Here is a 27,788-nt window from a genome sequence, read left to right on the forward strand (position 1 = left end):
AGACAGAGGAAAGTGGACCAACGCAGCAGATACTGTTCTGACAGTCTGACTTTATGAAGGCTGCTATTGTGCTGTCCCATTTCATCTAAATAATTGTGTGCTCTGTGTGTGCTCCTTGGAAAGCTTCAGTATTGCACTTGCTGGCTATTCTACTACCTCCTTCTTTGTTATTTTATTTGTCAGAAGCCAAGCAGTCATACTGTGAAGCTGCAGGTGCTCCCAGCACTTTTTTTCCAGTGTTTGGGTTCCTAGAAGTCCAGTCCCTCTCCTGTAAGATGGCTAATTGACTTGACCCCATCAACTTGATTTAATATATAGTCCCACTTCATGCTGGCACAGGCCATTCTGCCGTGTCTCTGCCCTTTATACTTCCACATTACTGCCTCAATAACCCTCTGCCTCCCACTTACTATGCTGTGTTCTAGCATGCTTGTTCCTTAGACTCCCAGGATTTGGGCAGAAGGACATGAGCAATCCCATTGCTTTAATTTTCTTTGTAGTCTGATGGCAGTATTTCCCAAGAGTTTGTCCAGAAAGTCCCTACCACCTCTGGCCAGTCAGCCACCCTTCTCTGGTGTTGCACTTAATATATGGCTGTCAGCCTCCCCGTGTCACCGAAAGCACTGCCAACTAATGTCCTGCTCTCCATGAGTTTATCCAGATAAGATAAGGAAAATAGTTGGTTTCAAGGTCTTTAGTCCACATTTCTACTTTCTTATTTGCCACCTTCCCAAGTGACAGGAGAGCTTCCAATTTTTCAGTGAAATCCCCGTTGTAAATGTAAATCCATGAGCACAAAGCAAGGCTGTGTGGGTGTTAGTACCTCGCCAGTGTGAACTGGACACAAGGCAGTATCCTGGGCAGGAACAGGGGTGCCCCTTCTCCCCATCGGCTTCATCCTGTCAGACAAGGATGTCCCATGCCAGGCTCACCACGTGGGCAGGGTGCATCAGCAAGATGTGTCAGAGCAGGACCTGTCTCAGACACTGACTATCCAAATTGCCTTTCTTCAAACCAGCTGCACTCCTTGTGCTCCCTTGACTTGCTGGGAGGCTGACTTTGATGGACAGGAGCTCCCCAAAATTCGCACTCCCATCTCAGAAGCAGAGTTGAAAGTCCTCCCTATCTTTCTTCGGTAAAATGAGGCTGGCCGGGCTTTTGATCATCAAAGCTTTCCTGTTTAGAAGGAGGAGGAGCCATCTAGTCATGGGTTCATTGATTCCCTGCCCAGCAGGAATGTTTGCTTGGGCACAGCCAAGCCGCACCTCTGATGACTAACAGGCAGTGCTCTCTCTCTTTGATATACTATCAGCTGGGTTTAGCAGAGTATCAACACAACCTCCCCACTCCAGGCCTCGCCCCTTCTGGCCAGCTCTCCCTGCAGAGCGGGCAGGGGCTGCATGAGAGCTGAGCTCACCTCTTATTCCAAGGAATCTTAACAGCAGGTTTTAAGCTACTTACTTTTTTTGGTCTGTGCAGGAAGTCTGAGCTAAAAAAAAAAAAAAAAAAAAAAGAGAGACAGAAGTATAATTGCTCTGGCACGCCTGCATTCCTACTTCAGTCTCAGACGAGCGGGCACTCTTTCTTGTCGGAGCCAGAAAGAGGATCTGATCCCTGAAGATCATTGCCACGAAAGTACGTAAGTGAAACCTGCAGCCATGCTGAAACAGATACTATCAGACATGTACATCGATCCGGAGCTACTGGCAGAACTCAGCGAGGAGCAGAAGCAGATCCTCTTCTTCAAGATGAGGCAGGAACAGATCAGACGGTGGGAGGAAAGAGAAGCTGCTGCAGAAAAGATTTCAGCAAAGAAGCCGCTGGTAAGAAAAGGTAAGTCTCTGCCTCCTGGCTGCTTCACCTTCTGGCACATAAATGGCTTAGTCAACTGCTTCCTAGAAATAGGAAGTAATGTACCCTTAGAGCAATTTCTTCTCCAAGGGACGTGACATAGGCTTATTTCCAAAACAACTAAATCCACCTGCAATGGGGTAGTTTGGCCAGGCACACAATGGTTTTTACTCCCTGGCCTAGACATTCTGTCCTTGACCAAATTGCTCAACTCCCCTCACTGGGAAGACAGGGCTTATTTGCCCCCAGGAGATGCATCTCATTAAGTTTCCCACTAAATGGTGCCTCTGAATCTGTCTTTAACATAACCATGGATTTGAATATCTGACCTGAGGCACCAGATCTGATAGGGAGTTCCCACTGAGAGTTTAGACCTGAAGTTCCCTTGCCAGGATTACACAGCATGCCAGCTGCTAGGAAGATAGCACTCTTCTCCCAGGTCTCCCCCACCTGCACTGTTTGCAGGTAGCTCACCCTCATATAGTTTGGGGAGGACAGTGGTCAGGAATTAAAGCAAGAAAAGAAACAGTGGTGAGTCTTCTCCTTTGCTCCCAGACTCAGAAATGCCTCCTTCACTGACCTGGCTCAAGTAGTATGAAAAAACTGGGAAGCGTGGGCTGCATCCCAGTTGAGCTTTCCTCATCTACAGTTGCTTTTGGGGGGGCTGTGTCATGAACAGCAGTTGGTAGGGCACAGCAGGTGCAACACAGGCCCTGCAAAGAGCTACCCAGTAAACAGCATTTGCCAAAGAGCTCCTTCTTTTCCAGCCAACAGGAAGTCAGTGACATGGAAACTCGGTGCCGACAATGATGTGTGGGTCTGGGTGATGGGCGAGCATCCTTCAGATAAATCCTATGAAGCCATCTGTGAAGAGATCCAGGCACAAAGAGCAACGCGCTTAGTGAGAGAGAAAGGCCGGGAGGGCAGGTAAGCACCCTTCAGCTGAAGGACTCACTGGGCAGATATGGAGGAGAAGGCTTTTCTAGGGACACACAAGCTGGAGTCTTCTCTGTAGGAGCTGGTTACCGCTGTCACACTGGCCTTGCTGGCAAAAGGCAGAGGCAAAGGCTGGAGAGGACACACAATGCAGGCAGAGACCAGCTGCAGCCTGAGACTTGCCCTGGCTCACTGAGGCTCCCATGACATGGTTCCTGCATGGGACCCTCTGCAGACCACAGGAAATGCTGATGCTGTTACTGCAGCAGGTGATGGGCTTGGATCGGGCTGATTCACCAGCAGGTGCCCACGTACAGCCGGACAACAGTTACTCACCACAAGTCATTAATTTAATTATTCACCTGCCTGATCTGGAGATATAACTGCCTATGCACATGTGGCTTCATTGCAGCTCTGCACTGCTCACGTGTAGCCTCCTCACAAGATGCTCAGACAGCAGAAAGTAACTCGCTCCTAAGTCCTCTCTCGCTTGCATTTCAGAGAGACTGACTCTTCTGCAACATGGTCTCTACACCCACAACCAGGACTTCTGGCTGAGACAGATCTTCATGGGAATAAAAAAAACACTGCGGAGAAAAAGGAGGAACATGGGAGAAAAACAACTGATATTGATACAACAGGAAAAAGTCAGGAACTCACAAAGGTAGCTTTCCATTTTCCCATAACTATAAGAAACATACGTTTTTGAGGTCTAGGAAGTGCAGCAAATCCTGGCTGCTGCAAATACAAATCTGAAGGGAAAAAGCTGTCTATCTGCTAAGGCTTTTCTTCTATAGTCAGAGAAGAAGCCATATTATTACATCCTTAAGACTCGGGAGGTCCATGTGCTATTCTCAGCTGGGATAGATCTCTCTGCGCCAATGGATAAATTACTCTGAATTCCTTTGCTTCCATTCTCTGTGGGTAAAACAGGGGGTGAAGTACTTTCCCTTCTGCGCTGTGGCTGGTATGGATGGTTATTGGGGCAAGACCAGGGAGGCTATCCAGGATCTGTACATGCAAGGCCACAGCCCTCAGACAAATAATTTACTTTTATAAAAGACCAAATGAAGATAATTTTACTGGCATCATCTAATATGCATATTTTAGATGGTTCTTGGGGTTTTTTGTCTTCTAAAACAGAAAACAGCTTATGATCTTGACAGCACGGGACAACTCCAAATGCAGTAATACAGTGTCTGCTTTCCTGTGGAGTTTCATTACAGAAATATTTTTTCCCAGTAATAAATACATTTGTGCTTTTTAACTGCCTACAAAAAGCCATTTGCAGAGAAAGGAAAAAAAGAGGAGTTAAATTAACTACCCATGCAACCATAGTTGAACAGAAGGAACAGAACACCCTGCCAATTTAATGGGAGAAATCCAATCTCATGCAGCAGTTTTCATTCAGCCTTGAATGAACTTGTATGAGAGTATATTCTTTTATCGTACAGCCACTCCGTACTTCGGTGTAAAAAGTATGATAACAGAAGGTTGGGTTTTGGCAAAATGCTCTCCTGCTGCTACCAAAATAGTGAAGGGAATTTGGAGTGACTGTCTCCTTTATCAAAAGCCTCTGAGTCACATGAGTTTTTTCTCTGTACTGTTTGCTGAAGTTGAGCAACTATGTGGGAGATTGTTTTTCAAAGGAACTTATTAGTCAAAGCTGACAAAAACCCCCAAAACAAAACAAAAAGCCAAACAAGCCACCACCAAAAATCTACCCCCCTTTCAAAGTCTTACACATGGAAATAGATGGGGGTTGTATATTTTCCTTTCTTTTCTGTCATTATATTATTAGTAAATTTTCCCAGGTTTCTGGGGCTTTTGCTATTAGAAGGAGGGCTTCAGACTGAAGTCTCCTGTTGTATTTTCTAGGCTTGGAGAGGGGCTTGTTCCCACCTCCTGCATGAAAATGTTTCCTCTGAGATCTAGTTCTCATTTAACCTGAAAGATCCAGGTATCGTGCTGCAGGGAATAGGGCTGATCTAAGAAAAAAGTCCTGCTTCACACGCATTTGAAGTTCCTAGTTTCCTGCTGAGGAGAGGGAAATTGTAAAGCCATGTTCATATTAAATATTAGCCAAGTAGGTGATGGAGCTAAAAGGAAGTGTGTCCTTGGTAAGCATACACTCACAGTTAACTCATCTGTGGGAGGCAGTTGGGGTCTGCTGAGGAGGTGGGTGGGTGTTTACTCAAAGCCAAACCTAACAGTTCATCTGCCAAGGCAGCTCTCAGCTAGGGACTGCTGGCAGGGCAGCTGAGCTGGTTTGCAGGGGAGAGAGAACACGAAATATCCAGCCAGTTGGGTCAGTTTGTCAAGTAGGAGTTTGCAGCAACACAGCCACAGCTGCAAACATGCACAGGCAGGTTCTGCAAGGGATTGCTTTAGAGGAAGGAAAGAAAGGGGCACTTGTGAGCATTGCCTAGCAAATCTACGCATGCTTTTGGCAATCCTGACACCCCTGAGTTCTCCTCCTGAGGCATTTTTGGCCTAATATGATGTGAAAATCCCCCCAATGTTTGTCCGAACAGGCTGGCAAAATTTGTTAACAAATGTCACGTGACTGCTTTTGCATTAAACACCTATTGCACCAAAAAAAGAGCAATTGTCCTAATGTCATATTTATTTCTTACCACTCTTTTGCTCTGCTCAGAGGGGAACCAGAAATATTCACCAGATGCTGGCAGATTGCCATGTGAGGAAGCATAACTTCCAACAGGTAAGTGGCAACCTATCATGTTCCTAACACATTGAGTGGGGTCAAGGCTTTATCCTAGAGTTCCAGTCAGCTTCAGAGCCTCACGGGAGCCAAGAATGTTTTCACCTTTTGGACCAGTTTTATCCAGTATTGCCATGCTTCTCATGTATGGTGTGATGATTTGGAGGTGATACAAAGCAGGCCAGGCTGGCAGATTGGGGAGTAGCACAGGGAGATACTCCTGATGATTTTTGGTGGACTGTTTTCCCTTCCTGCCTCAGTTGTCACCTGCAGTAAAGACGAAGGTTCTGTATGTTGTTGAAATTGGAGGGATTCACTGTAAAGAATGGAGTTCCCAGAATTTCAAGGCTAGCTAAAAAGCAGGGCTAAAACTTGCCTGCGAGACAGCTGAATATACTGTTTCTTTCATAGATGAAGGAAGCACAGAGGAGAAGTTCAGAAGAGATCACAGCCCCCCAGGAGCCAATACCACAGAGCCGCTGCAGCACTGAGAGCCAGAGAACGCTGCAGAAATCGGATGAGAATGAGCCTGAATGGCAGGAATTCTGTAAGACCTTAAAATGACCTTTTCCTATAAGGCTTGAGAAATCCTAGAGCTCTGTGGGGTCATCTCAACGCTTCTCCTGCCATACTAGAACTAAATAATAGGTCAGAGAGTGGAGAGTACTGCCAAGAAATACAGCACTGTATTACCAGAAATGTTTCTGAGTCCACACAGCACTGAGACTAGAGTTGGGCAGGGGAATGGAAAACTTTTCCAACTGATACTATGTTAAAACAAGCAACAAATAGGAACCACATGAGTATAGCCAGTACAATTAATTTTAAACTAGAGGCTGGCCTTTTGTAGGACTTTGCAGTAACCATTGCTGTCAGGGACAAGGATAATGGGTAACAGGGACTAATCAAAAAGGGCTTCCCTGTCATTCAGGCATGGTCCCACCTAAGTAAAGCCCTGCTGCACTGTCTCATGTAATGAATCCCAATGATAGAAAGGAAAATGGCAAACAGTATGAGAATTGCAGTAGCATCCATCGGTGCTGCCAAATGCTTCCTGAAGGAGAACCTGATGCACTTTTTTTCCCAGTTCCTTCCCTGCTGCTCAGTAGATGGCAATGGTGTACCACCAGTTGCTTCCACTTCAGTCTAGGGGTTTTATTTTTCTGACTGATAAAAAAAATGCTGACTGGAGAGCTGGTTACTCCTGCAGATTCCAGGGTGAGATGGACCTAGACAATCAAGGCAGTTTTATAGGAAAAAAACCCAAACGAAACCACAGTCAAGTTCTCCACTTCCCATAAGAGTTTCAGCAAGACTGCTTCCCACCCTCCGAAATGGATTAGCACTTTCAAATCCTTCAAATGATTGATTTGGGGTCATTTCAACAGCCTTAACTCCATAAGCCCTGCCTCCCCCACCAGCTTACATGAAAGGCACTACAGAAATCCATGTCTGAACCAGGAGTCAGCATCTGAAACAAAACCAGTAGGTCTCTAAGTACAAAGGGACCTGGTACCAAGAAAAAACACACAGATTTTTAATCTTGTCTGAGGAAAAAACCTGGTTTTTAATCTCTTAAAGGAATTAAAACTATGCTACTTAACACGTGGGAGACTCGTGGCAAATGGCCTCACAACTGAGTGAATTTTTCAGCTTGTGAAATGGGTTATTCTTCCATTTCATCAAGCATGAAGATGGCCAAAGGGTAGCAAGTTTTAAACTTGCTGCTTCTTCGCTCCTGTAGGACTCCTTTTTTGTTCCAGTGCAGAAATCCAAGGCAGCAGATGAGAAGAGACGCTCCCTTGCACGGCAAGCCAGAGATGACTACAGGAGGCTTTCACTGCAGGGCATCCACAGAGGGAAGCGGGCAGATATTTCCAAGGGTGCCACAGCAGGAGATAGGCGACCACTTCAATATCCACCTCTCCCCCCCAAGCCTAAACTTCCACCTCCTGCAATGGCAAATGGGAGAGCAATTAGGTAAGGAAGCTCCTGTGCACTGTGGAAAGGAGAAGGGATGAAATTCTTTTGCTCTAGCATGGGATGGTTGAGAAGGGAATGGTTAGCTCTCCCCCTTGTGTGGAAGAAACACCCAGCAGGGAAAAATACAGGTTATATTCTAGCGTAGGGTGTGATGAGGCTTTCAGGTGTTCATTCCTGGAGGTTTAGTTAGTAGCATGTCCAAAGCCTGGAGCACATAGAGCCCCTATGATGCCAGATGTCCACTGAAAACCCTATTCCACACAGCTGAACTGGTATAAGCTGCCTGTTTAGGACTGCTCTTAAAATCCTAAGCAAAACGTAAGTCCTGCACAGGGACTCAAAACCTGTTGTTTGAACCTGATGCACAAACCACAGGTCTTTTCTAACAGGAAAGAGGGAGTCCAGAGGACAATCTCCAATTCTACCGAAGAAAGCATCATCAAGTGGTTCAAAGAGGAGCAATTCCCTCTCCGAGCTGGCTATCTGAAAACCACAGACACAATAGCACCTTGGTTCCATGGTGAGTCCTGGGCATTTCCACTGCAACCCAACTGTTTAAGGAGTTTTTTCTGCTAACGTGGCTGCTAACACAGGCTGGGCTTGGGAGTAAAGCTCCTATACTGGAATCAACATACAATAACTGCAATACCATTCTCTCTCTAACACAGCAACAGTCCTTTTGAGCCTCTGTGTTTGTCATTCATCGTTGGCCAAGTGTGGAACAGTTAACAACAAGCAGTTGGCATGTGGCCATGGCCTGTTACTAGCAATGACAGCACTCTTTTTCCTGGGCTACTAGGCAAGAAAACAGTGAAAGGGATGGAAGTGCCACGGACTCGTTTTAGAGCAGATTTCTTGTGACAACTGTTCTGCCCAGTCCTGCACAAATGCTTTTCTCCCTTCAGTTTTCTGTTTTGGTTTTTAACAGGTATCCTGACATCTAAGAAAGCGGAAGAGCTTCTGAATAAAACAGTACCAGGGAGTTTTCTGATCCGGGTCAGTGAGAAAATCAAAGGCTACGTGCTCTCCTATTGGTCTGTGGAAGGATGTAAACATTTCCTCATTGATGCCTCCAGTGATTCCTACAGCTTCCTTGGAGTGGACCAGCTGCAACATTCAACACTGGCTGACCTTGTAGACTACCACAAGGTGAACATCTAGGAATGCATTCTTTAACCGTTTAATTGCCTCAGGGCACTTCAAAATAAGAAAGAATCCATTCAGTTGTTTTGAAGTAGGTAACTAGACCCGTTTGAACTGCTGCTGGGTATCTTGTGTGCTGCTCCAGAAGGGTATGTCAGCCTGACTGGTATAGCCCAGACGACCTAATACATCTCAGACATCTTAGATTTGACTCGCTCACACTCAAGCTCACAGAACACCTTGCACACAGGGCCCAAGTTACTTACAAGCTACTTAGTAGAAATGTTGATGAGACGTGACAGCATACTCATGCAAACTCCTTTCTTTTGTATTCTCTCCATGGTTAAGGGGTACTGGCAAGTTGGGTGAACACAAAATCCAGCGTCAACATGAAAGAAAGCAAGGTATCTTTATAATCTCAAAGCAGGCAAGGGGTGGTACTGAGCAAAGGTAAAAAATAGAAGGGAAGGAGCAAGGTTGGCAGGCTCTTGCAACAGTAACAGTGGTGTTTACCAGCACTGACTGCAGTTACATGGGCTTCAAGGAGAGCCAGATGGATTGTTCATTCGTATACTGTAAGGTCTGTCCAGGGACAGGACAATAATTTTTCTCATAGGTTCATTTAAAATCCCTGTTTCTTTTAAATAAGTACCTAGCTTAATACAGACATGGCTAAACAAAACTGGACATGAGAACAATAGCTATGCTCATTTGCTCTACAGAACTCTACCTGGGCTGACTGAACTTGCTTCTTGCATGATTTTCACAGTTCAGGCTGAAAGTATTAAAAGCAGGAGTTATACAGCTATTTGTACCAGAGCTGGAGGATTTAAAGCCTGGCTCTGCATGGCTACATCAAAGATAGAGCCATGCCCACAGTCTGCAAAGAATCCTGCAGACCCCCTCCACTACAGCATGTGTGGGCAGCTGAACCCACTCTGCCGAAGTGCCCCACTGGGTTCTGCTTATCATCCACTAGATGACCATGAAAGAAGGCAAGTCTCCACCATGCATCTGTTGCTAGGATGGAGAACAAGATTGGAAGCAGAGACTGTACTATCAGGGAATTCCCTGGTTAGAACAGGATGTGCCTGAGCAGAGGGTGTGTGCTGTCTCCAGAATCCACCCTTGTCCTTCCCACAAACACAGCCAGAAGCACAGTCCACAATCGCTGGTCCTGCTTTACCTGCATGCTGCACAGTCCTGGCTCCAGCACTTTCTGGGCAGGGCACCACTCCATGTCAGAGAAGCTGTAGTTTCCTCAGAGATGAGCACAGCTCTTTCCTAGAACTGCCGGACCTGTGTCACTGAGTTACGGCACCGAGCACAGATGTGTTATGAAGACAGAGGGCAGCCATTTGGGCCCTTCCCCGAGTTCTCCAGGGAACTAAGCTGTTCACACACAGTGGTGTGAATACATCCACACCATAACAGAGGCAGGGAGACTGCTGTCCACCTTGTGAGGTTGTTAACAGGCAGGGTCTGTTTGAAAGCTGCTGTTTGATTATATCCTATATCAACAGGATGAACCGATCACTTCCTTGGGGAAGGAGCTGTTGCTTTACCCATGTGGCCAAGAGGACCAAGAGCCAGATTACATCTCTCTCTTTGTGTGAACCTCCCCATCTCACTGGGCAGCCCCAGGCTTGTATTCACAAAGAACTTGGAACCGAACTTGGAACCAGAGCTCCTGATACTTACCTGAAACCATAAGTGCCTCTATTTTATATCCTTCACAACAAAGCAGTAGGAAGTAATGTTGTGAGCTACAGGATGCATCAGCCCAGCAAGCTGCAAAGCACCTGGATACATCGCTCAAGATGAAGTGAATGAATTGACGAAGTAATCAGTTGAACAGGGAGATACTGCCATGGATTTTCAGTGGGTTTTTGTAGGTTTCTTTGGGGACTTCTGTATTCAAGCTGCCTGTTGTTCTTGAATGCAAGGTTGTGTGCCATCTGGAAATAGATTAGTACCTACAGTTGAATGAGAATATACCTTCCTGAAGGCACAAAATAACTTGGAGAAGTGAATCGATCTTGATATGTAATTAGCATAATGTGAAGCTTAATTCTATAAAACGCTGTGTCCTTGGAATGAAGGATGTTCAAGCCTTCAAAGATCCAAGCAAACCTTGAGTACCTTTCAGTGAAAGGTGCTCTCTGTGGCAAGAGATTTCCATGAAGTGTGCATTTTTTAAACTCCTCTAGCCTCTGAATATAGATCCTCCCTCTTTTAACCTGTATTAACTCCCACACAGGCCTTTCTGTGTTGAGATTATCCTTTTGAAAAGGAAAGGAGAAGGGACAGAAGCATTTGTCTGAATGACTACCACATGTACAGAGCCTAAAAATGTAAGAAGAAACACCTATATCAGTATTAATACAGTTTACAGAAGAGTTTTTGCCAGTAAAGAATGCTATTTTCCAAAACAGAGGTATTTATTGCAAGTTGTGTCCCAGTTACTAAGATGCATCTGGTGTAAACTTCATCACAGAACTTGCTTTTTCAACATGATGTTCTCTCTTCCTATCTGTTACAATGCTCTTTAAATGGGAGAGGTTGGCCAGAACCACATAAAAAATTAGTCCTCATCCAGGTTCCCTTATATTGTTGCACATGACAAATTCTGCAGCTGAGGGTCGTGGTGTGAACCTGCAAACATTTTTTAGAGACACAATCCTCAAATAGTGAACAAGAGTCGATCTTGTTTCAGTTCTTTACCTGTTTTTACCTGTTCCCTTTTTTCTGTTAGATCAGGGTTACTCTGCTTAACTTGAAGAAGCAGTCAAAACTTTCAGTCTTACATTAATCTGGGTTTTGCAGAATAGAGATTTAAAGAAATTGTGATAATCTGGTTTTAAAATTTTCAACTATGCTGACAGGTGGTTTCCGTTCCAGTAAAGAGGGGATAATGGCACTCCACTTACAGCAGGTGTCACTTGCTAGAAATAAAGCCTTAATGTAAACTGAGATTCTGAAAGTAACAACACTCTGCTACTGCAAATGACTTAATGAGCTTCTTGAGCAATATATCACATGTATCAATGAGATAATTTCAATATAATCTGCATCAATCATGAGAAAGGGTGTTAGATTATTTGTAGCAGGGGAAACATCCCTGCTTTGCTCTTTATGAACTGTTTCTTTTAAAAATATGGTCAAAATGAAAGGTCCTTCAGAAAAGCATCTGTTTTCATGTAAAGAATGTGCCATAGCTGATATCATTCTGAAGACAAATTGTGAAGTGTTTTGCAGACCTACGGGTTGGTAAAGACAGAGGAAAAAGTATCCTCTAAAAAGGCATTTTGAGAGGCAGGATGTTAACTTGCAAAATAAGATGCAGTCTGATCTGGCATGGACATAGCAGGACATCAACAATTTTAGCTCTAAGATCTTTAGTAAAACTCCTCAGGGTTTGACTTGCTGACAAGTGGACCAGTGGATTCACTGCCTTTATAGTAAACTACTTATTTGCAATTATTGTCTCAGTACAGCCCAGGGAAAACCACTATCCATGTTCACATCTATCCCACATGTTTGAGTCATGCCTCGGTTTTTCAAAGACCCACTTTTCTGCTGTGAGGCAAGAAATATGAAGTTATGTACCTACACATTTACATTACTGCACTGACTGCAAAGGCAACTACCTTGCTAGAACAGATGCCCTCAAGATGGCTCTTCTATTGCTCCAAAATTCCGTTACCCTGAAAGTCTGTGGAGCAAGGATGTCTTGCAGCGGTTGAAATCAAGGGTGATGACATGTCTTTGGGAGTTTCTCTGTAGAGTCCTTCCTGCTTCACATGCAAGGATTACAAGAGTAATCAATTTGAAAATTGCTTGCTGGAGAGATCATGAATCCTGGAGGAACATGGCAATTTGTTTTGCTTGATGCCTTTAGCCAGAGCATGCTGCAGTCATCAAAAAGTAAAGCAAGGAGTCCCTGGATGGCCTCCCCACCTGCACAGGGTCATCTCTAGTTCCTCCTCAACCAAGATCCAATCAGTTGTCATTCTGAGAAAGATCACAGGCTGGTTTGGGGACAAGGAAGGTAGAGACCTTCATAACAAAATCTATTGTTCTGTTGGCTGCTCTCTTTAGATTTCATCTTTTTCTAACTGGGCTGGAAGCCCTGTTAGAACTCCACTTGGCTCACAGAAACGTAAATAAGAGCAGCTTCCCTTTCTCATGCTGTTCTCACCTCTTCTGTCAGTACAGTCCCCACCTCTAAGAGAGCCCTGCCAAATCTCTGCTGTGATTAGATTGCCCTGCACATCACCGACGCGGCCAATGACTGTGGGTTGGATGTCTCCGTCACTGATACCACCTCAGCTCTTGCCAAACTGGCTTTTGCAGTCAAGGAACGGAAACTGCATAGACATTATTATTCCTGGCAAGAAGAACAGCATCTCTGTGGAAAAGGACATACACAAAAATCACGAAGGTATTATTTAAAAACATAAGTTGTGAAACTCTGACAGGATCTGGATGACGTGCTTGCAAAGTGATGAAGTGTTGAATTTACAATTGCTCAGTGCTTAGAACTGGAGACTAATAGAGGTTTGAAGGGACCTCTGGACATCATCTGGTCTAGTCCTGTTCTACAAGTGCAGCTCAGGGAAGACTGAATAAAACCATCATGGAAATAGTTAAGGTGAGGCTTGAGGTAGGCTATGATTACGAAACTTTCATAGTATACGACACCCAGTTTCAAATTCATGTTTAAGTGGGACTGTAGGAACAACTTTTGCCTTGGAGCAGCTGAGTTACCAAACTTTCATATGCACTCAACAAGCCATACCTGTCTCCTCCTATTGTGTAATATTTGTAAAGTTACTTCATCAATACAAAGCCCTTTATAAATAATTTATTATGTGCTCTGGGAACAAAAAAGTTCTTTGGAGGATCTACTTGAGTGACTGCTGAAGTTTCTATGGTAAGTGATGTATTTTGGGGTTGAGGTTTTAAAGTATATAAAGTTTCTGTTCTTTTTGTACTTTTGCAATGTTTCGGACGCTTGGTGCTTTGCAAGGCAAGTGCAATGCAGATCCTTTGCACCAACAAAAGACAAATACATATGAATGTGTCCAAGGAAAAGATACTTACAGCAGCATGGTCTCTGTCTGCAGATCCTGCAATGGAGTGCTTTCAAAAGAGGTTCATAGCGCTCTTCCTACTGCACAGCAGCACAACAAAGAGTTCAGTGCTACCTTTCATTGTTCAGTGCTATCTTTCTTCCCCCAGCTTTTACAAGCCAAAAACCAAACTAGAATCTGGTTCAGACTGCCTTGAATTAATCTGAATCTATAAAACTAAGAGACTGCTCCAAGCAACGGCATTTAGGTAAGCAAATGGGATTTCCAAGCCCATGCAGTTTTTGTTGGCTAGTATATATTAAAATGATAAATAGCAGTCAGCATTAAAAGAAAATGCTTTATAAGAGCAGTAACTCAGACTTTCAACAGTTTTAGGAAATTGCAAAAAAACCTATTAAGAATATGACTAATTTTTACAATTAGTACCTATAATTATCATAAGAGAATTTGCAGGGTCCAGTAATCCATCACAAAAATTTATTTTGTTAATTACAAAAAGCTTTCTATACCCTGGCCAAGGCTCTGTATTTGGTTTAGAAGGAATACTTTGGTATGAAGTCAGAAAATGTTCATCACTGTTGGTATCTGGCATTCAGACTTTAAAGCCTCCTGCTAAATCAGTACTGCAAATTGATATGTATTTTCTTTTCTTCAGCATGATAAAGCTTCTGCCTTCCAGTGCCCAGGTTGTATAGAAAAATCACGTGTCTGAACCCAGTTCCCATCCATAGGACCACAGATCTGCAGAGCATTTTCTAACCATTGGAAGGCTGTACTATTTCCTAGTAAGGCTAGAAGTAGAAAACCTGAAGTATGGCAAAAGAACTCCCAAGCCAAACAAATTTCACTTAAAAATAAATCTTGAGATACATACAGCATTCTAAAGCAGAAATACACCATCTGATTTACATGATACAGATGTGGCTCACTGCTTTTTGTTCACTGTCCACAGAGGAGAACAAACAGTATCTTCCAGCATTTTTCAACCATCACACTTGATCAGTAAGATTTTCTCTTTCTGAAGTTTAGAAAGCATTTTCTGAGATACCTCTTTCTCTGGATGAACTGGGAATGCTGTGTTATTGCACTGCTGCTGTTTCCCCATCCCAGCCCCTTAAAGGAAAAGTATTTTGGGTCACTCCAGCTTTACCATCGTTAACAATCAGATGTCCTTCTCAGAGCAGGAGTCTGTACTTATTCAAAAATAGCCCTTTTTAGGTATGTCAAGTTAGATGTAGAAAATAACTCCTAATTATTGGCCCACCAAAAGATCAATCCTTTAAATAACTGTACACATCTTACAAACATTTCAAAGGAAAAGCACATCCATTTGTTAGTGTGAATACCACACTGGCCACATAATACCACATAATGTTCATTGTCTCTGTGACATGACCTTGAATCTCATCAAGTGTTCATGTCTTACCCAGAAGCAAGTGCTGAACAGTCAGGATAATGGAATACTTAAAAGTCCCATTAGAATAAAAACAAAAGTAGGGAGGACAAACACTTCCCCTCTTCTATTGCTGCCATTCTGCTGGAATCTCCATCCTCTTTCAGTCTCATTCCAAATGTTCTGGTTAAAAACTCTTTTCCAAAACACCCTACAGTCCAATTCAGAGGCTTTTTACCTCCCTTTCTGGATTCATGTCTTCTTACTGCTCAATTTCTGTCTATGCAGGTGTGTTTCAATCTCTTGCTTGAAAATAAGCATCCCAAGCTGGCCATGAGAAGCCTCATTCATGGCCTTGGACTGCATGCACATTTTGTACTGCTCTGGAGTCAGCTCGTCCAGACACTGCTTTTCGTGCCACAGATGGAAGAGACCCCTGACAGGCGTTCGGATCACCATGAGGTTGCTGTGAAGGTACTTGCGGTACAGATGCACATCTTCACCACCCCAGCCTTTAATGTCCAGGTCAAAGCCACCTGCCACAAACAAAATTCGAAATAAAACTAGAAATATATATTAGCAAACTAGACGCTATAGCTGTTTTCTGGCTCCAGTCAGCTCTTTAAAACACACACACCTTCTGTGAACATCAAACTGCTCATCTTCAAATCTTTCACTACCAAACAAAAGTTGTATGTTTGTAATTTTGTTTGTAAGCAGTACTTAGATTCTGGTAACCTCTATGGCATCTAGGAAGAGCCTGAACATCTAACCACAGCACTGCTGCAAATTAGTGACATAGACATATTGGCAAAGGAAAGGGAGGCCGATCATAATTGTCTACGTTTTAGCAAAAAGGCAAGTGTATTGGAGTGTATTTTTCTTACCTATGTTGATAAAATCAGATCTGTACTGGCAAGTCATCCCAAAACCAAAGTCTCTCCAAAATCCAGTTTCTTTTTTAATAATCTGCATGGAGGGAAAGGAATGTTTACATGGAAGCAGAAATGCTTTCAGAATGAGCATTCTGACCTGAATGTGATCAGAAATAGGAGCAACTGCCCTTTTATTCTTCCCCATGTGAATTCATGGCTGGTCCTGAACTCGTTTTTGTAGATACATTGCATACATCTGTCCCCCCTCCCCCCGCAAACAGCTGTGTTCTTAGGTATCATAGATAAGCCCCTGATCCAGAACAATCAGGTTTTGCTCCACTCCTGCTGTTGTAGACCAAGTAGAACAATATCACACCTCTGGAGTTTGCTTCTTTGCAGGCAAAGCATCCTCCAAAATTGTTTGTTTCTGTGGAATTCAAACCCGATGTAAGAAACATATTGGTAAACCAGGGAAGCCAGACTCTGCTGTCAGAGCAGATGGTGGCATCTGCATTGTGGACCACAAGAGCTCTGGAAGAAAACAGTGGTTCTAATCTGATCACGCAACCAACAGCTTTTGACTACGTTAATTTTGAGTAACAAGAATAATTTTCCATTACAGAACTGCTACATCCAGCTAAAATTGAACTCCAGATATGTAAGGTGATAGATATATGTCTCATAAAAGCCTTTGTAAAAATGAATGGTCTGCCTTCCTGAGATGGACAATGAAAACTTTATGTATTACAGGTAGAAAATCAGAGCACTGAGAAACCATGGCTATAATTTTGAAAAGCAGATATCCAAGTACAGATCTCTTAAGGTCATAATTCATGCATATGAGTGACCTAACCCAACCTGGTGAGACATCCAAGAGCTTCAAGAGGCTGGGACAGGCATTTAAATCCTCTGAGCAAGTCAGCAGTACTTCACACTCCTGAATGCCTGGTTAGAAACCTATCCCTTAGCAGCTGCTTTGGAAAATCTTGACTCCCCTTGTGACAGAATTTCAGAAGATGAGGAAAGAGAATTTCCATTTCTGGATTTACAAATCCCAGTATTTCCTTTATGAAGAAATGCTCTTCCAAAATTGTCTCTCCTGATTTCTTGTTCATGCCTCCCCTTTTTGTTCATAACTCTTGTCTCTTCAAATGTTTTTTATTTTACTGCTCACATTGTTATAGATATCATTTCTCATTTCTCCTTTCCTTGAAAAATCCAAGTCACTGCAGAAGCCAATTAAAAGGAAACAAGATTGTATCTGTCAGGTCTGCACTGTAACAAGAAGTCGCCATCATGATGCCCTTTCTCAGCAAGCTACTCGTGTATTAGCATTATTATTTTCCATTAGTGCAAGTGGCTGCTGCACAAATCAAATTCTATCAAAGATTTCTGAAGCCTTCTTTTTTTCTCCTCAGCAGCCCAAGTTCCAGGACAGAGAGCTAACACTGTCTTGTTTTATTGGCAGAGATCTGACCTTATGCCTGGCAACTAATGTGGGCTAAAAATATAAAAATATACATAAAAATGTGATTGGCCGTACTTCTTTAAATCAATAAGCTTTTCTGACATAAGCAGCACATTTTATGATTCAAATATTAGCTATAAATACTTTCACAATCCTGACAATGTACTTTGTGGAATTTATGCTAGCTTGAGAGCTAAACTCTATTTCATTCCCTAAGCACAATGCTTACAACCTTGAGGATCCCTGACAGGCTCTGAGCAGAGAGAGAAAAGCTTATGTGAATCCCATGGTATGATCAGAACAAGTTTGTTCTGAGAAAAAAACAGTAGAAGGGATTTTCCAGACTCTTCAGTAAAAGGCTTTCTGGCTATGTCTCATAACACAGAGAGCAGCAGACAAAAAAATACTTCAGAATATTTTGGATGGACTTTTCAAACTCTCATTCTTCATTTTTATAGAGGAACTGTACAAGGTGGGGGTAGTGATGACAGAAGACTGGACTCAGACCCCAAGGGATCTTTTTCAGTGGTGACTGTCCCTGGGCTCAGACCACCCTTAATTCCTACCTACCCAGAACAATAATAGAAGCTGGCATGCTCTGGGGACAGTGTCCAGCCTGGGACAGGATGAGCCCTAGTAAGTGCAGTGCCTGGCAGTAAAAGAGGCAGATGTGGCAGGTTAGGACCTGGCCCGGAGGAACTGAATGAAGCTGCATAGCTGGCTTACGTTTCAATTTGAAAATTCAGCCACTTAGCAGCACTAGTGGGCAGAGGACTGTGATCCACTGACTCTGGAGAGAAGCAAGACTCCCTTCTATCAGGCCTTTAAGTTCAACAACAGTGCAACACCAGAGCACAAGGGAATGGAGAACAGTGTCTGCAGCAGTACCAAGCAATGGCTCGGTCACTAACATTCATGTGAATCTCTCGTCTGTGTGCTCTTTCTTCCTCACAACAGCTCCCTCCTCATCAAGAAAACTCATACATGTCTTAATCATATGCCTTATGGCAATGTTGTTAAAAATAATGCTTTGTTTTCACACCAAAAATAAGCAGGTGAGATGGAAATCAATGCAGCTGTGCTGTGTTGTATCAGTGCCAGATTAAAGTGACAGCTCCAAGCCTGTGATTTGACTCTGAGACACTTCAGAAACACACTGTCTGCTCACAGGCAGTTTAATCATGAGCTGTGGGATGGGAAAGGCCACTGTAAGGTGTTCAAGTAAGTGGGGGAATAACTGTGATGGCCCCCGGAATTCTTTTTTCACTGACTGATCTGAGGACAGGTCTGCTTTTTCTAAATGTCAGTTTTTCAAATGGAAATAGTATTCAGTGCAAGGAAGAAATCAGAGCAAGTCAAGGACTGTCACTCCAAGATAGCACACCATGGAGGAATTGTTCACTAGCTAGGAAATATCTTCTAGCAGAGAACCCAAAATGTTTTAAATTTTTAGTTTCCATGTAAAAACTTCAAAAAGGTTTAAAATAAATGGCACCAAGACACTTCCCAGTGAAACATACCTGCAGAACTCACAGTAAGGTGAGTGTTGTAGTTAATTTTGTCTGTGCGGTGGTCACTGCGCACAAGGAATAGGGAAATGCTGTCCAAGAGCACAAGTACCTTTAAAAAATGCTTTGTTAAATAAAAGCAGGCATTCAGAGAAGCATGTACTTACCAGCTGCTGTTCTAAAGACGGGATGGAATCATGGTCACCATAAATTATACTGGGATTATACTGGCTGAAGAGAACAGGATAAAATACCTTCTTCCCTGGAAATGACAATGGGTTATTTTCTTTACTGTATAAAACACACTTGTCTCTTACAAGATGCAATCCAGGCTTGAGCAAATCCAGACAAAGTCACACAAATTTTCCATTGAGCCTATGTTCTTTCCACAAGAATGTTAATGCAAGGATATAATTAATAAAAAGATCCTGTTCCAGAAAGCATAGGTGCTGAAGGCAAGAGATTATTCACAGTGGGAGCAGGAACTGTTAACAACTGATTTGCAGTAGCTTCATTACCAATTCAAAGGCAAGCATACTGTGGTGAGGAATTTTACATAACAGGTAGAACCCGTTGAAAGATAATGTACTTCATGAGAAGCAGTACCTGGCTGTGTGTTCAATCTACAGGAGTTCAAGAATTCGGCTGTGAAGTATATGTCCACATCGCAAAAAAAGAGAACAACATTGTTTCCTTTCCAAAATCGAGCACCAACATCTAATCCTTTGCCCCTGGAAAATTCTTCATTCAACTGGATGAAGGTAAAGTTCTTGAAGTTGGCTGACCTAGAAGGAAAATATTCAGCAACTTCCTCTGTCCATCCAGCTCTTAATATAAATCAGGGGTGGGAACCCCATATGAAAGAATTAACCTAGAAATCTGTAATATCACAGTTCTGAGAGCAGCTGGAGGGAAGAGATGTCCTGTTTGACTCTTAAGGAGATTTCCACTATGTCTATCTACGTTCAGAGCTTGACATGAGTACTCACACACTACCATTCCTGTCACAGACTTTCTTTGGGCAGGTCTCACAAAAATCCCAACAACTCTTAGATTAACAAAAGTATCTTCAGTATGCAAATTTCAATTACCTGTGGTCACATTACTGTATCTATACAAGGGTCCTCTTCCTACACGGAGAAGACAAGCAAAAGGCTGCAGTGCCACATGATCTTGACAAACACAGCTATGTAACCAAACTCAACAGAATAGAACTGGCCAAAAGTATCCAGATCCTTTATGCTCTACTGAAATTGTCTCCACCTGCCTTTGGAAGTCAGCCTTCGGTCCTAACAGCTAAAGCCACTTTCAAAGAACTAAAGAGTTACCACTGGGGGGGGGGGGGGGAGGGGAGGGGAGGAAGGAAAAAAGGAAAAAAGCAGTTGCACTGAGGTAAATTCAGTTAAAATCTGCTCTGCAGTTCACAAAACCGCAGATATGGGACTCTATGGGTAACACCATTTTTATTTGATACAAAAAGAGAGCTATTTTCTGCAATGCACTTTGGAACCTTTTGGCACAACTATGAGTTTTGAGCTACCAAGTCTCCACTTCACAGAGGATCACTGTGTATGAACAGCACATACCAGATGTTCAGTTACTTACTTAGAGGTATTTTCAAGTATCGATTTGACTTCATTCATTTGTTCCTTTCCAAAGTAAACTACAGTGAGGTGAATTCTCCCATCCTGCTGAATGCCCACTTCCCTGGAGAACAGAGATAGATTTGTGACTTATCCCAGAAGTTAGCTTCCTTCAACATAGCCTACAGCAGCTGGGGAAGGCAGAGTAGGGTGAACCTCAGAGGCATTCCTGGGGACATGATTTACTGACAGACATCCTTGTCCTGACAAAGCAGCTCATTGTCTCTCTTAGAAGGGACAGAAGTCTATCTTTCAGCCAGATTAGGTACAAGCTCTCTAAGCAGCATTTCTTATATTAATAGGACACTATTAAAAGAGGCCATCCTGCCCCAGGAAGAATGATCAGGCAGGAAATAACTTCAGCACTTAGGAGAATATGAGAAGAGGTATTTTTATAATACCCTACCTCATAATCTTGAGTTTTTGTAACAGATGTTCCAGAGTTCAGATCTTTGGCATTTACTAAAACCTAAGTATCAACCAAAAATCAAACACGTAGCCCAAGGGTAAGACCAATTTGAACAAATGCTAGAATCATGCCTCACTTGCACGAAGTTTAGTCAGCAAGAGTTCATCTATAATCAGCAGAGAGATCAGCATGACCAGAGGGCGATTTCTCCCAGTCTAAAACAAGATAATCAGAATACTAATCAGAAGACTAATTTAGACAAGGAGCCTATTTTTAGATGGCTGTAATTAGACAAAACAGATCCCATTGTAAGAGTCAGTATCTGTTGATAACATGGTCTTTTCTGGGCAGCTATTTAAAGTTACATCTCAATTAATTTCTCCCTCTGAACATCATCTCTGTGCTGAAAAATAAAAGTTTAAGAGTAACTATGCTGAAAGTTCAAATACATTTCCTTCTTGCCTTTTGTTGCGTTAATACTTTATCTAATGGAGCCTGGCAAAGTGTCTTGGAGCACTGATTCCCCTTTTCCTCAGAAATGCTCCTTTGCAATCACTGCATGAAATTCTCACGTTGCCACAACTGTATGTGCCAAACAAACAGAATGAGACTCTTAAGTCAGGTACATACAAATCAGAAACCCTGATGACTGCAATATAATTGCCTTTACTGCTAATCACAATGCATTAAGCAACCAAATGCCTTTCAGTAATCTCAAAAATCACTTAGTGGCACAACAAACCGTTAGGTAAAAGTAGCAGTGAGTGAGGTCTTGATAACTCCTAAAAGTGCATCTTACTTTCCAAGTCAGAAAAAGTAAAGGCAGCATTGAAGGAAACCCACCTGAAATTCTGCATGAATTGCCGAAATTTGCTGGCTCTCTTGGCCAACGGCACAATGACATTAATAAGTGTGTCGGCCATATTGACATTTTCATTTTTCACTTTCATAACAGGACCAAATGGCCGGAATAAAACAATCTTCTTGAACTGATGTTTTGCATCTCCTTTGAAAGTCAGCTCATACAATGTGCCTTTATTTTTTTCTGTGCGGTAGATCCCTGCATGCAAACAAAATGAAGAGATTTTTGGATTAAAGCTGGGCTCCTGGGGGAAAAAAAGGATAAAGTCTTCATGTGCTACACCTAAACTGAAAAAGCAGCAATGAGGCAATGAGATGTTTACTTTTAAACCAATACACAGTCCACCATCGTTCGGAGGAGGCCACCGCTCTGGCAGGGACACAGCCCTGGATTACAGGAGCTGTTTGGTATTCTTGCAGGCACATTCCAAGGCTTGGCTGAGTTACAAACCCCTGAAGGTTACCAACTGCACACACTCAGTATAACCCAGCAGACATACTGTCCTTATTTTCCAGACAGCTCCAATTGCCCACTGCAGACAAGCATGGTAATGGGATGCAGAAGGACTGCAAAGGCAGTCTGCCTCTCTGCAACAGGAGGGATTAGGCCATCTCCCAGAAAAGCAATTTCCTGATGAGCACTAGGAGGTTCTCTGGAAAGTCCCCTAATAAAACTATGCAACCAGGCCCCAGAAGCCATTGACTTCACCCACTGCCAGTCAGGACAAAACTCTCCTGTTACTCAACTCTCAAGAGACTGCTATTTCTCTTTGTGAATGCCCACTCCTGGTCAAGTAATGGTCTGCAAGGATGACACTACAGTTTGTCAGAGGCTAGACCAGGATACTTAATTCATACAAGCATGTATTTATTTCCTATATGGAAGGAACTTTTAACATACTTGATGGGTGAAATTGGTCTGGTTCATGCTGAGGGCCAGCATGAACTATAAAAGCCTTGATAGTGCCCCACGGAAATACTGTAATATCTTAAATCAAGTTCACAAAAAGGCTGTAGATTTTCCTCACTCTAAATGATACTTCAGTTCCTACAGCGTATACTGAAATAAAGCTTTTTCACTGGCAGATCCATTAGGTTTAAGAAAGAAAAATTAATGCTAATTCTCACTACTCACTAAGCCACTGAAAACATCTTAACAACTTAATCAGTACAAGAGTATAATTGCAATGCCTTCCATCTCTTGCAGAAGTTAAAGAGACAAGCACAAATGTCTGGAAAAAAACTCCTCCTCTTGACTTGTTTTTCTTTTCTCTTTTCTTATCTTTTTTTTTTTTTCTTCCATCTGGCTAGGAAGCATATCTTCTTCTGGTTATGAAAAACAAGACCGAAATAAAGCTTCTTTTTTTTTTTTTAAATCTTGGTTGTTCCCTGATGTGTAACATTGCTGGGCATCTGACCCATAGACTGTCAGCTCTATTTCTCATGAAGGTCTGGGTCAAAGTTTGCTTCAAAGAGCAAAGTGACATAATATCTTCATCTTGTATTTCAGCTCTTACATTGGTATAATCAAAAGACTAATGAGGTGTGATTTTATCTGGATCGAGTTCTGTGTACTGTCTTATCTTCACTATCATTCTCTAAGTGTTTTATTCTTAATGAACACTTCAGTTGGTTAATAATATATGCAGATTTACTGAGCTGTTACTCATTTCTTGTTTTATTTTTAATATAAGCTGATTCAACAAATGCTCCAATCCTCCTTCTAGCATAGCAAATGAATCTAGGGAGATAGCAGCTCAATCATTCTTGTAGTGCTCATCTTTCAAAGTTGTGCCTTTGACTCCTCCTAGCTTTTTTCATAGAGTCTGCCCAAGCTGCAGACCATCAACTACATCTGTTTCTGAACTGGAGATCATCTAAATAGTGACCTAATACTCCCTTGGTTTCATCCTCCTGGTGGCCAGAGAATACAAATCTGGGACTTTGAATTCTGTTCACCCATTTATTCTTACAGAAAGCCTGCTAATGATCCAAGTGCATTGTTGGGTGCACTCATTTGCTCAGGCAGTTTTTGAACACAGGTTTTACTAAGGAAGTTTGTGTTTGAAAGGTTAAGGCAACCTTTTGACATTCAGCTAAAAAAACCTCTAAATTAAATCTGATCTGCATTTTCTTTAGAGAGAAACTGATAGGACTGTTTCACATGTTTGACATAGTGTACTGTCATTTTTAAGAATAACAAAGATCTAAATTAAATTAACAAATTTAATAGTACCTACCACACAACATCTCAGTCTTTGCTTTTACATTCTCTTCTACCTACCCCAGCCAAGAAACAATGACCCCACAAATACTACTTCCCTGGAGAGATGTACTACACAATAAAGGAAACCTTGCCAAATAAGAAGTACCTTAAAAGAAGAATGCAAGTTGTGACCTGACTGGGGTCCCTCCTAGGGCTATATACACAGAGGCTGCTTCTGAGTCTGTAGTTTTGTTCTTGTTCAGTACTGCTACTATGTCTGAAAACAAGTAGCTTAGGTGAAGGCAAGGTTTCTTTGTGCAACATGGTAATCCAAGAATTCATAATCCTAGCGTTTTATACTGAAGAGAACTGTATGCAACTTTAATGCCTCTAATTAAATATGGCTATTCTTCATGCATATTTAAACTATTTGTTTTCCATTTTTAAGCATCTTCTTTCCTTTTTTAAGTATCTTCTTTTTAGAAGCAGGGAACAAAGTGACTTTCCCAAGGGCAGGCAGTGAGCCTTGGAAATGAGTCTGAATGTCCTGAGTCACTCTGGCGACTCACCCAGCAGAACATCCTGCCTTTTACAAATTTTTTCCATTTCCAAAGGCTCTACTTGGTGCCACCAGGACTTTCTACGTGATTCAGGAAGATGTGTCAAACAGCCTCAATGCCAAGATAAAACTATGAGGAGAGGAAAAAAGTAGTCTCAAAAGAGTAAACAAAAAAACCTTTTCCATAAAAGATTGCTCCTGAAATGAAAGCCTTGGAAAGGCTAGAGATAGATAAAAGAAGGTTATTGATCATCTATTGCTTCCATTACAGCAGATATAGTTCAGAATATGCACCATTCCTTTCAGAGGCAGGGAGAAAAGTCAAAGCCTTTGGAAACCCAATGTAAAAAAGTAAACAGGAGCTCTGTGTCAGCAGACAGAATGGCGCTAAAATAAAGGTAAAGAACAAGCGAGAAGCAAAAATGGCATGGGCTCAAGAATTGAGTAAAGAGCAGTAAGTCTCCAGTCTTCAGAGCAGCAATTCCCAGGACTCTCTACAGAGATGGAAAATACCTGATGTCTATTCAGCAGGGCAGGCAAACAAATGTCATGTATATGGATCTACATAAAATGTGTAACTAGCAAACAGCCATGCATTCTTAACAAAATGCTGTTGAGTGGATGACAATTTTAGGCTCAGTTCACAGACTACAGGCTTCAAGTCTTCCACTGTCACTAGAAACGCTCCCTGGACTCATGCTCATTAGTTCCCTTCTGTTAGATGATGTAGGAGCCACTATGAGGATTTATCAGGATTCACTGTCCCCATTTTAACTCAGTATTACAATGGTCTTCCCACTCAACATGCAGTAAAATACAGCATCTTATCCTTTGATGAAAAGCATCTTTCCTTCTTTGCAATAAGCTTCCACAGCAAAACTCCATCAGATAGCCCACCACCAGTAGCTTCCCATTTGAGAAAGCAAAGCTACTCCTTTTTCATTTGCCTCTGAGACCTTGATTAAAATTCCAGTCACTAGACAGCCAGATACTTCAAGTAGGAAAACTTATGATCCAACATATTTGAAGGTGTTATGGCAGGGCATTTTTTAAGCAATCCAGGGGTTTTCTGGAACTGTTCATATTAGGAAGGAATATGTCCAGGCAGTGATTCCATTCACTTATGGAACACACTACTCAGGCTTGTCAAGAGTCTCCAAATTATTATCTCTATCTGTGAGAAAATGAATGACTCCCAGATCTATTTGGCTGCTATTTACATAAATTAATGACCAGACCTGTTATCCTGCTTTCTGAGCAACTGGCTTTCTACTGGAAACAGAGCAGTCCTTTGCCTGCTTATAATACACAGAAATTTCTGATTTTCTTCCATGCTGTTTCTTACTGACTCCCCTTGGCAGAAAGCTAGTGAACTTGTTACATAAGTGGGAGGAGTAAGGGGGAGAGGGGAGCATTACAGCAGCAGAACAGCCCAAGTGCCTCTCTCAAGAGAGAAGCTAAGCAGAGCAGCAGCCAGATGGATACATCTCGAGCTCCAGGGAGAAGGTGTGGCTCCTCTTGGTTTTGAATTAAAGGGGCGGGGGGGGGGGGTGGAATGGGAAAGTTCCACTATGTGTCAGCTATTACTCTGGAAGGAGAACTGAGAATCCTATCCACATTTCATGTAACAGCAAATCTGCTGAGAAGGAGTTTAACTCAGATGTAGGGTACTAGGGTCATAGTCTAATTCCCACGCACAAGTCCTTCTGTCTAGAAACTGAAGAGATGCAACACTAATTTCAAGATATCCCAGCCACGGAGACAAAATATTTCTCCTTAAATGCAAGAAGTGTTTAAAGAAACATTTTCCCTCTGCAAAGACAAGAATAAATGCACAAAATAAAAAAAAAGGAAGAGAAACAGACCCCAACTGAGTTTATTGCCACACACCATCACCCTGCCTATTGGAATATGCTAGCAGTGAACTAGTACTGAAAAAGTGATAGCAGGTACCAGATGTGATCCACAAGAAAAGAAAAATCCACCCAGGAGGTCAAAGAAAACAAGATTATTGTGCGCAACTCTATGTTCTAGCAAGACTCAGGATCAGCAACACTCTTGAGAAAAGCTGGTGTCAAAGGCATTGCTGAATAGAGGAAAAACAAGGACACAAATCCCACATACTGACAGCAGCAGCTCAGATTTTAAATCCTGTCTCTGACCCTGACTACCTGATTTTCATTTCAGCACATCTCTCCATCTGATCAACCTTAAGATGAGGGTGGTAGCCTCACATTTAACATAAGAGAGGCACACAGTTTTTGTGTGCTGTTATTGCTAAAGCAGCTGGAAAACACTTAGAGGGTTAAGTGGTATTACTTTCAGTGCAGATCTGGGCCACGTCTCCCAGAAATCTCCAGCTGCCCATGGCAGTTCTAGAAAATGAAAATAGCTGGCTTGGTGGCTGGGTAAATGCACTCATGGTTGCTGTGTTGCTGATTACACTAAGTTGCCAGAAGCTGACATAGAATCCAGCTTATTAATAACTTGTTGTGTAGGCAGTGGCACCTGCAGAGCACTGTTTCCAAAAGCAGTTCAGAGTCCAAACTATACTTGAAATGCAGAACTGGAACAGAAAACTCAGTTCTCCCTACACATACTGAAGTTACACAGAGCAATGGATTTGTCCTTTCACTGGCAGTCTTTGCCATTCTTGGGAGAATGAAAGATGGGGAAAAAGAGAATGACAAGAAGTGACAGAAACCTCCAAAGGAATTTGGCAGGAAAATTTTCTGCGAAGTCTCTTTGTTTCCAGCCCCAATACATGGATCCCTGCATTTGCAAACAAATCAGTCTGTGCTGATGAATGAGAATGAGAATTTATTTCCTTGCACCTACAGAAGCAAGGACCTGCCCCACAGGGGGAGGACACAAGGAAGGTTTCTTGAGGTCAGAATGAGCTGCACACAGGGCTCCAGTTTCTTGAGCTCCAAGTCACATGAAGGGCTTCCTCCCTCTGGAGTATTTCACCATGGTATGTGAAAGCCAGCAAGACCATTATAATGTGCATGAAGAACCTGCACAGAACCAGCACTAGCATGCGTCTCTTCCCCACACCTTTCTGCACTTGTTCCCCAAGCACAGCACTGGTATCCAGTCAAAGACCCTTGATTGTGCATAAAGGCAGGCTCACAG

General features: G+C 42.6%; 2 protein-coding genes across 6 annotated transcripts in view; one reads left to right on the plus strand and one right to left on the minus strand.

Moving 5' to 3' along the window:
• Positions 1 to 205: 205 nt before the first annotated feature.
• Positions 206 to 15,713, plus strand: SH2D4A (SH2 domain containing 4A). The gene is made up of 10 exons (XM_010411746.4): positions 206 to 1,833; positions 2,619 to 2,778; positions 3,289 to 3,451; positions 5,444 to 5,509; positions 5,921 to 6,056; positions 7,273 to 7,489; positions 7,882 to 8,012; positions 8,421 to 8,641; positions 10,159 to 13,289; positions 15,413 to 15,713. The coding sequence occupies exons 1-9, from the start codon at positions 1,659 to 1,661 to the stop codon at positions 10,249 to 10,251; spliced, it is 1,362 nt and encodes a 453-aa protein (XP_010410048.1). The 5' UTR covers positions 206 to 1,658; the 3' UTR covers positions 10,252 to 13,289; positions 15,413 to 15,713.
• Positions 14,195 to 27,788, minus strand: part of CSGALNACT1 (chondroitin sulfate N-acetylgalactosaminyltransferase 1) — a 43,775-nt gene continuing 30,181 nt past the window's right edge. For all 5 annotated transcript variants that reach the window (XM_010411749.4, XM_019293451.3, XM_010411747.4 and 2 more), the window contains 6 exons: positions 21,871 to 22,087; positions 20,581 to 20,682; positions 19,582 to 19,760; positions 19,143 to 19,237; positions 16,012 to 16,093; positions 14,195 to 15,660 (listed from right to left, as the gene is read on the minus strand). In XM_010411749.4, coding sequence (XP_010410051.2) covers positions 15,377 to 15,660; positions 16,012 to 16,093; positions 19,143 to 19,237; positions 19,582 to 19,760; positions 20,581 to 20,682; positions 21,871 to 22,087 — 959 coding nt within the window. In that variant the 3' untranslated portion in view covers positions 14,195 to 15,376. The remainder of the gene's footprint in view (positions 15,661 to 16,011; positions 16,094 to 19,142; positions 19,238 to 19,581; positions 19,761 to 20,580; positions 20,683 to 21,870; positions 22,088 to 27,788) is intronic.

This window comes from Corvus cornix, chromosome 4 (assembly GCF_000738735.6).
Source record: "Corvus cornix cornix isolate S_Up_H32 chromosome 4, ASM73873v5, whole genome shotgun sequence".
Taxonomy (NCBI): Eukaryota; Metazoa; Chordata; class Aves; order Passeriformes; family Corvidae; genus Corvus; species Corvus cornix.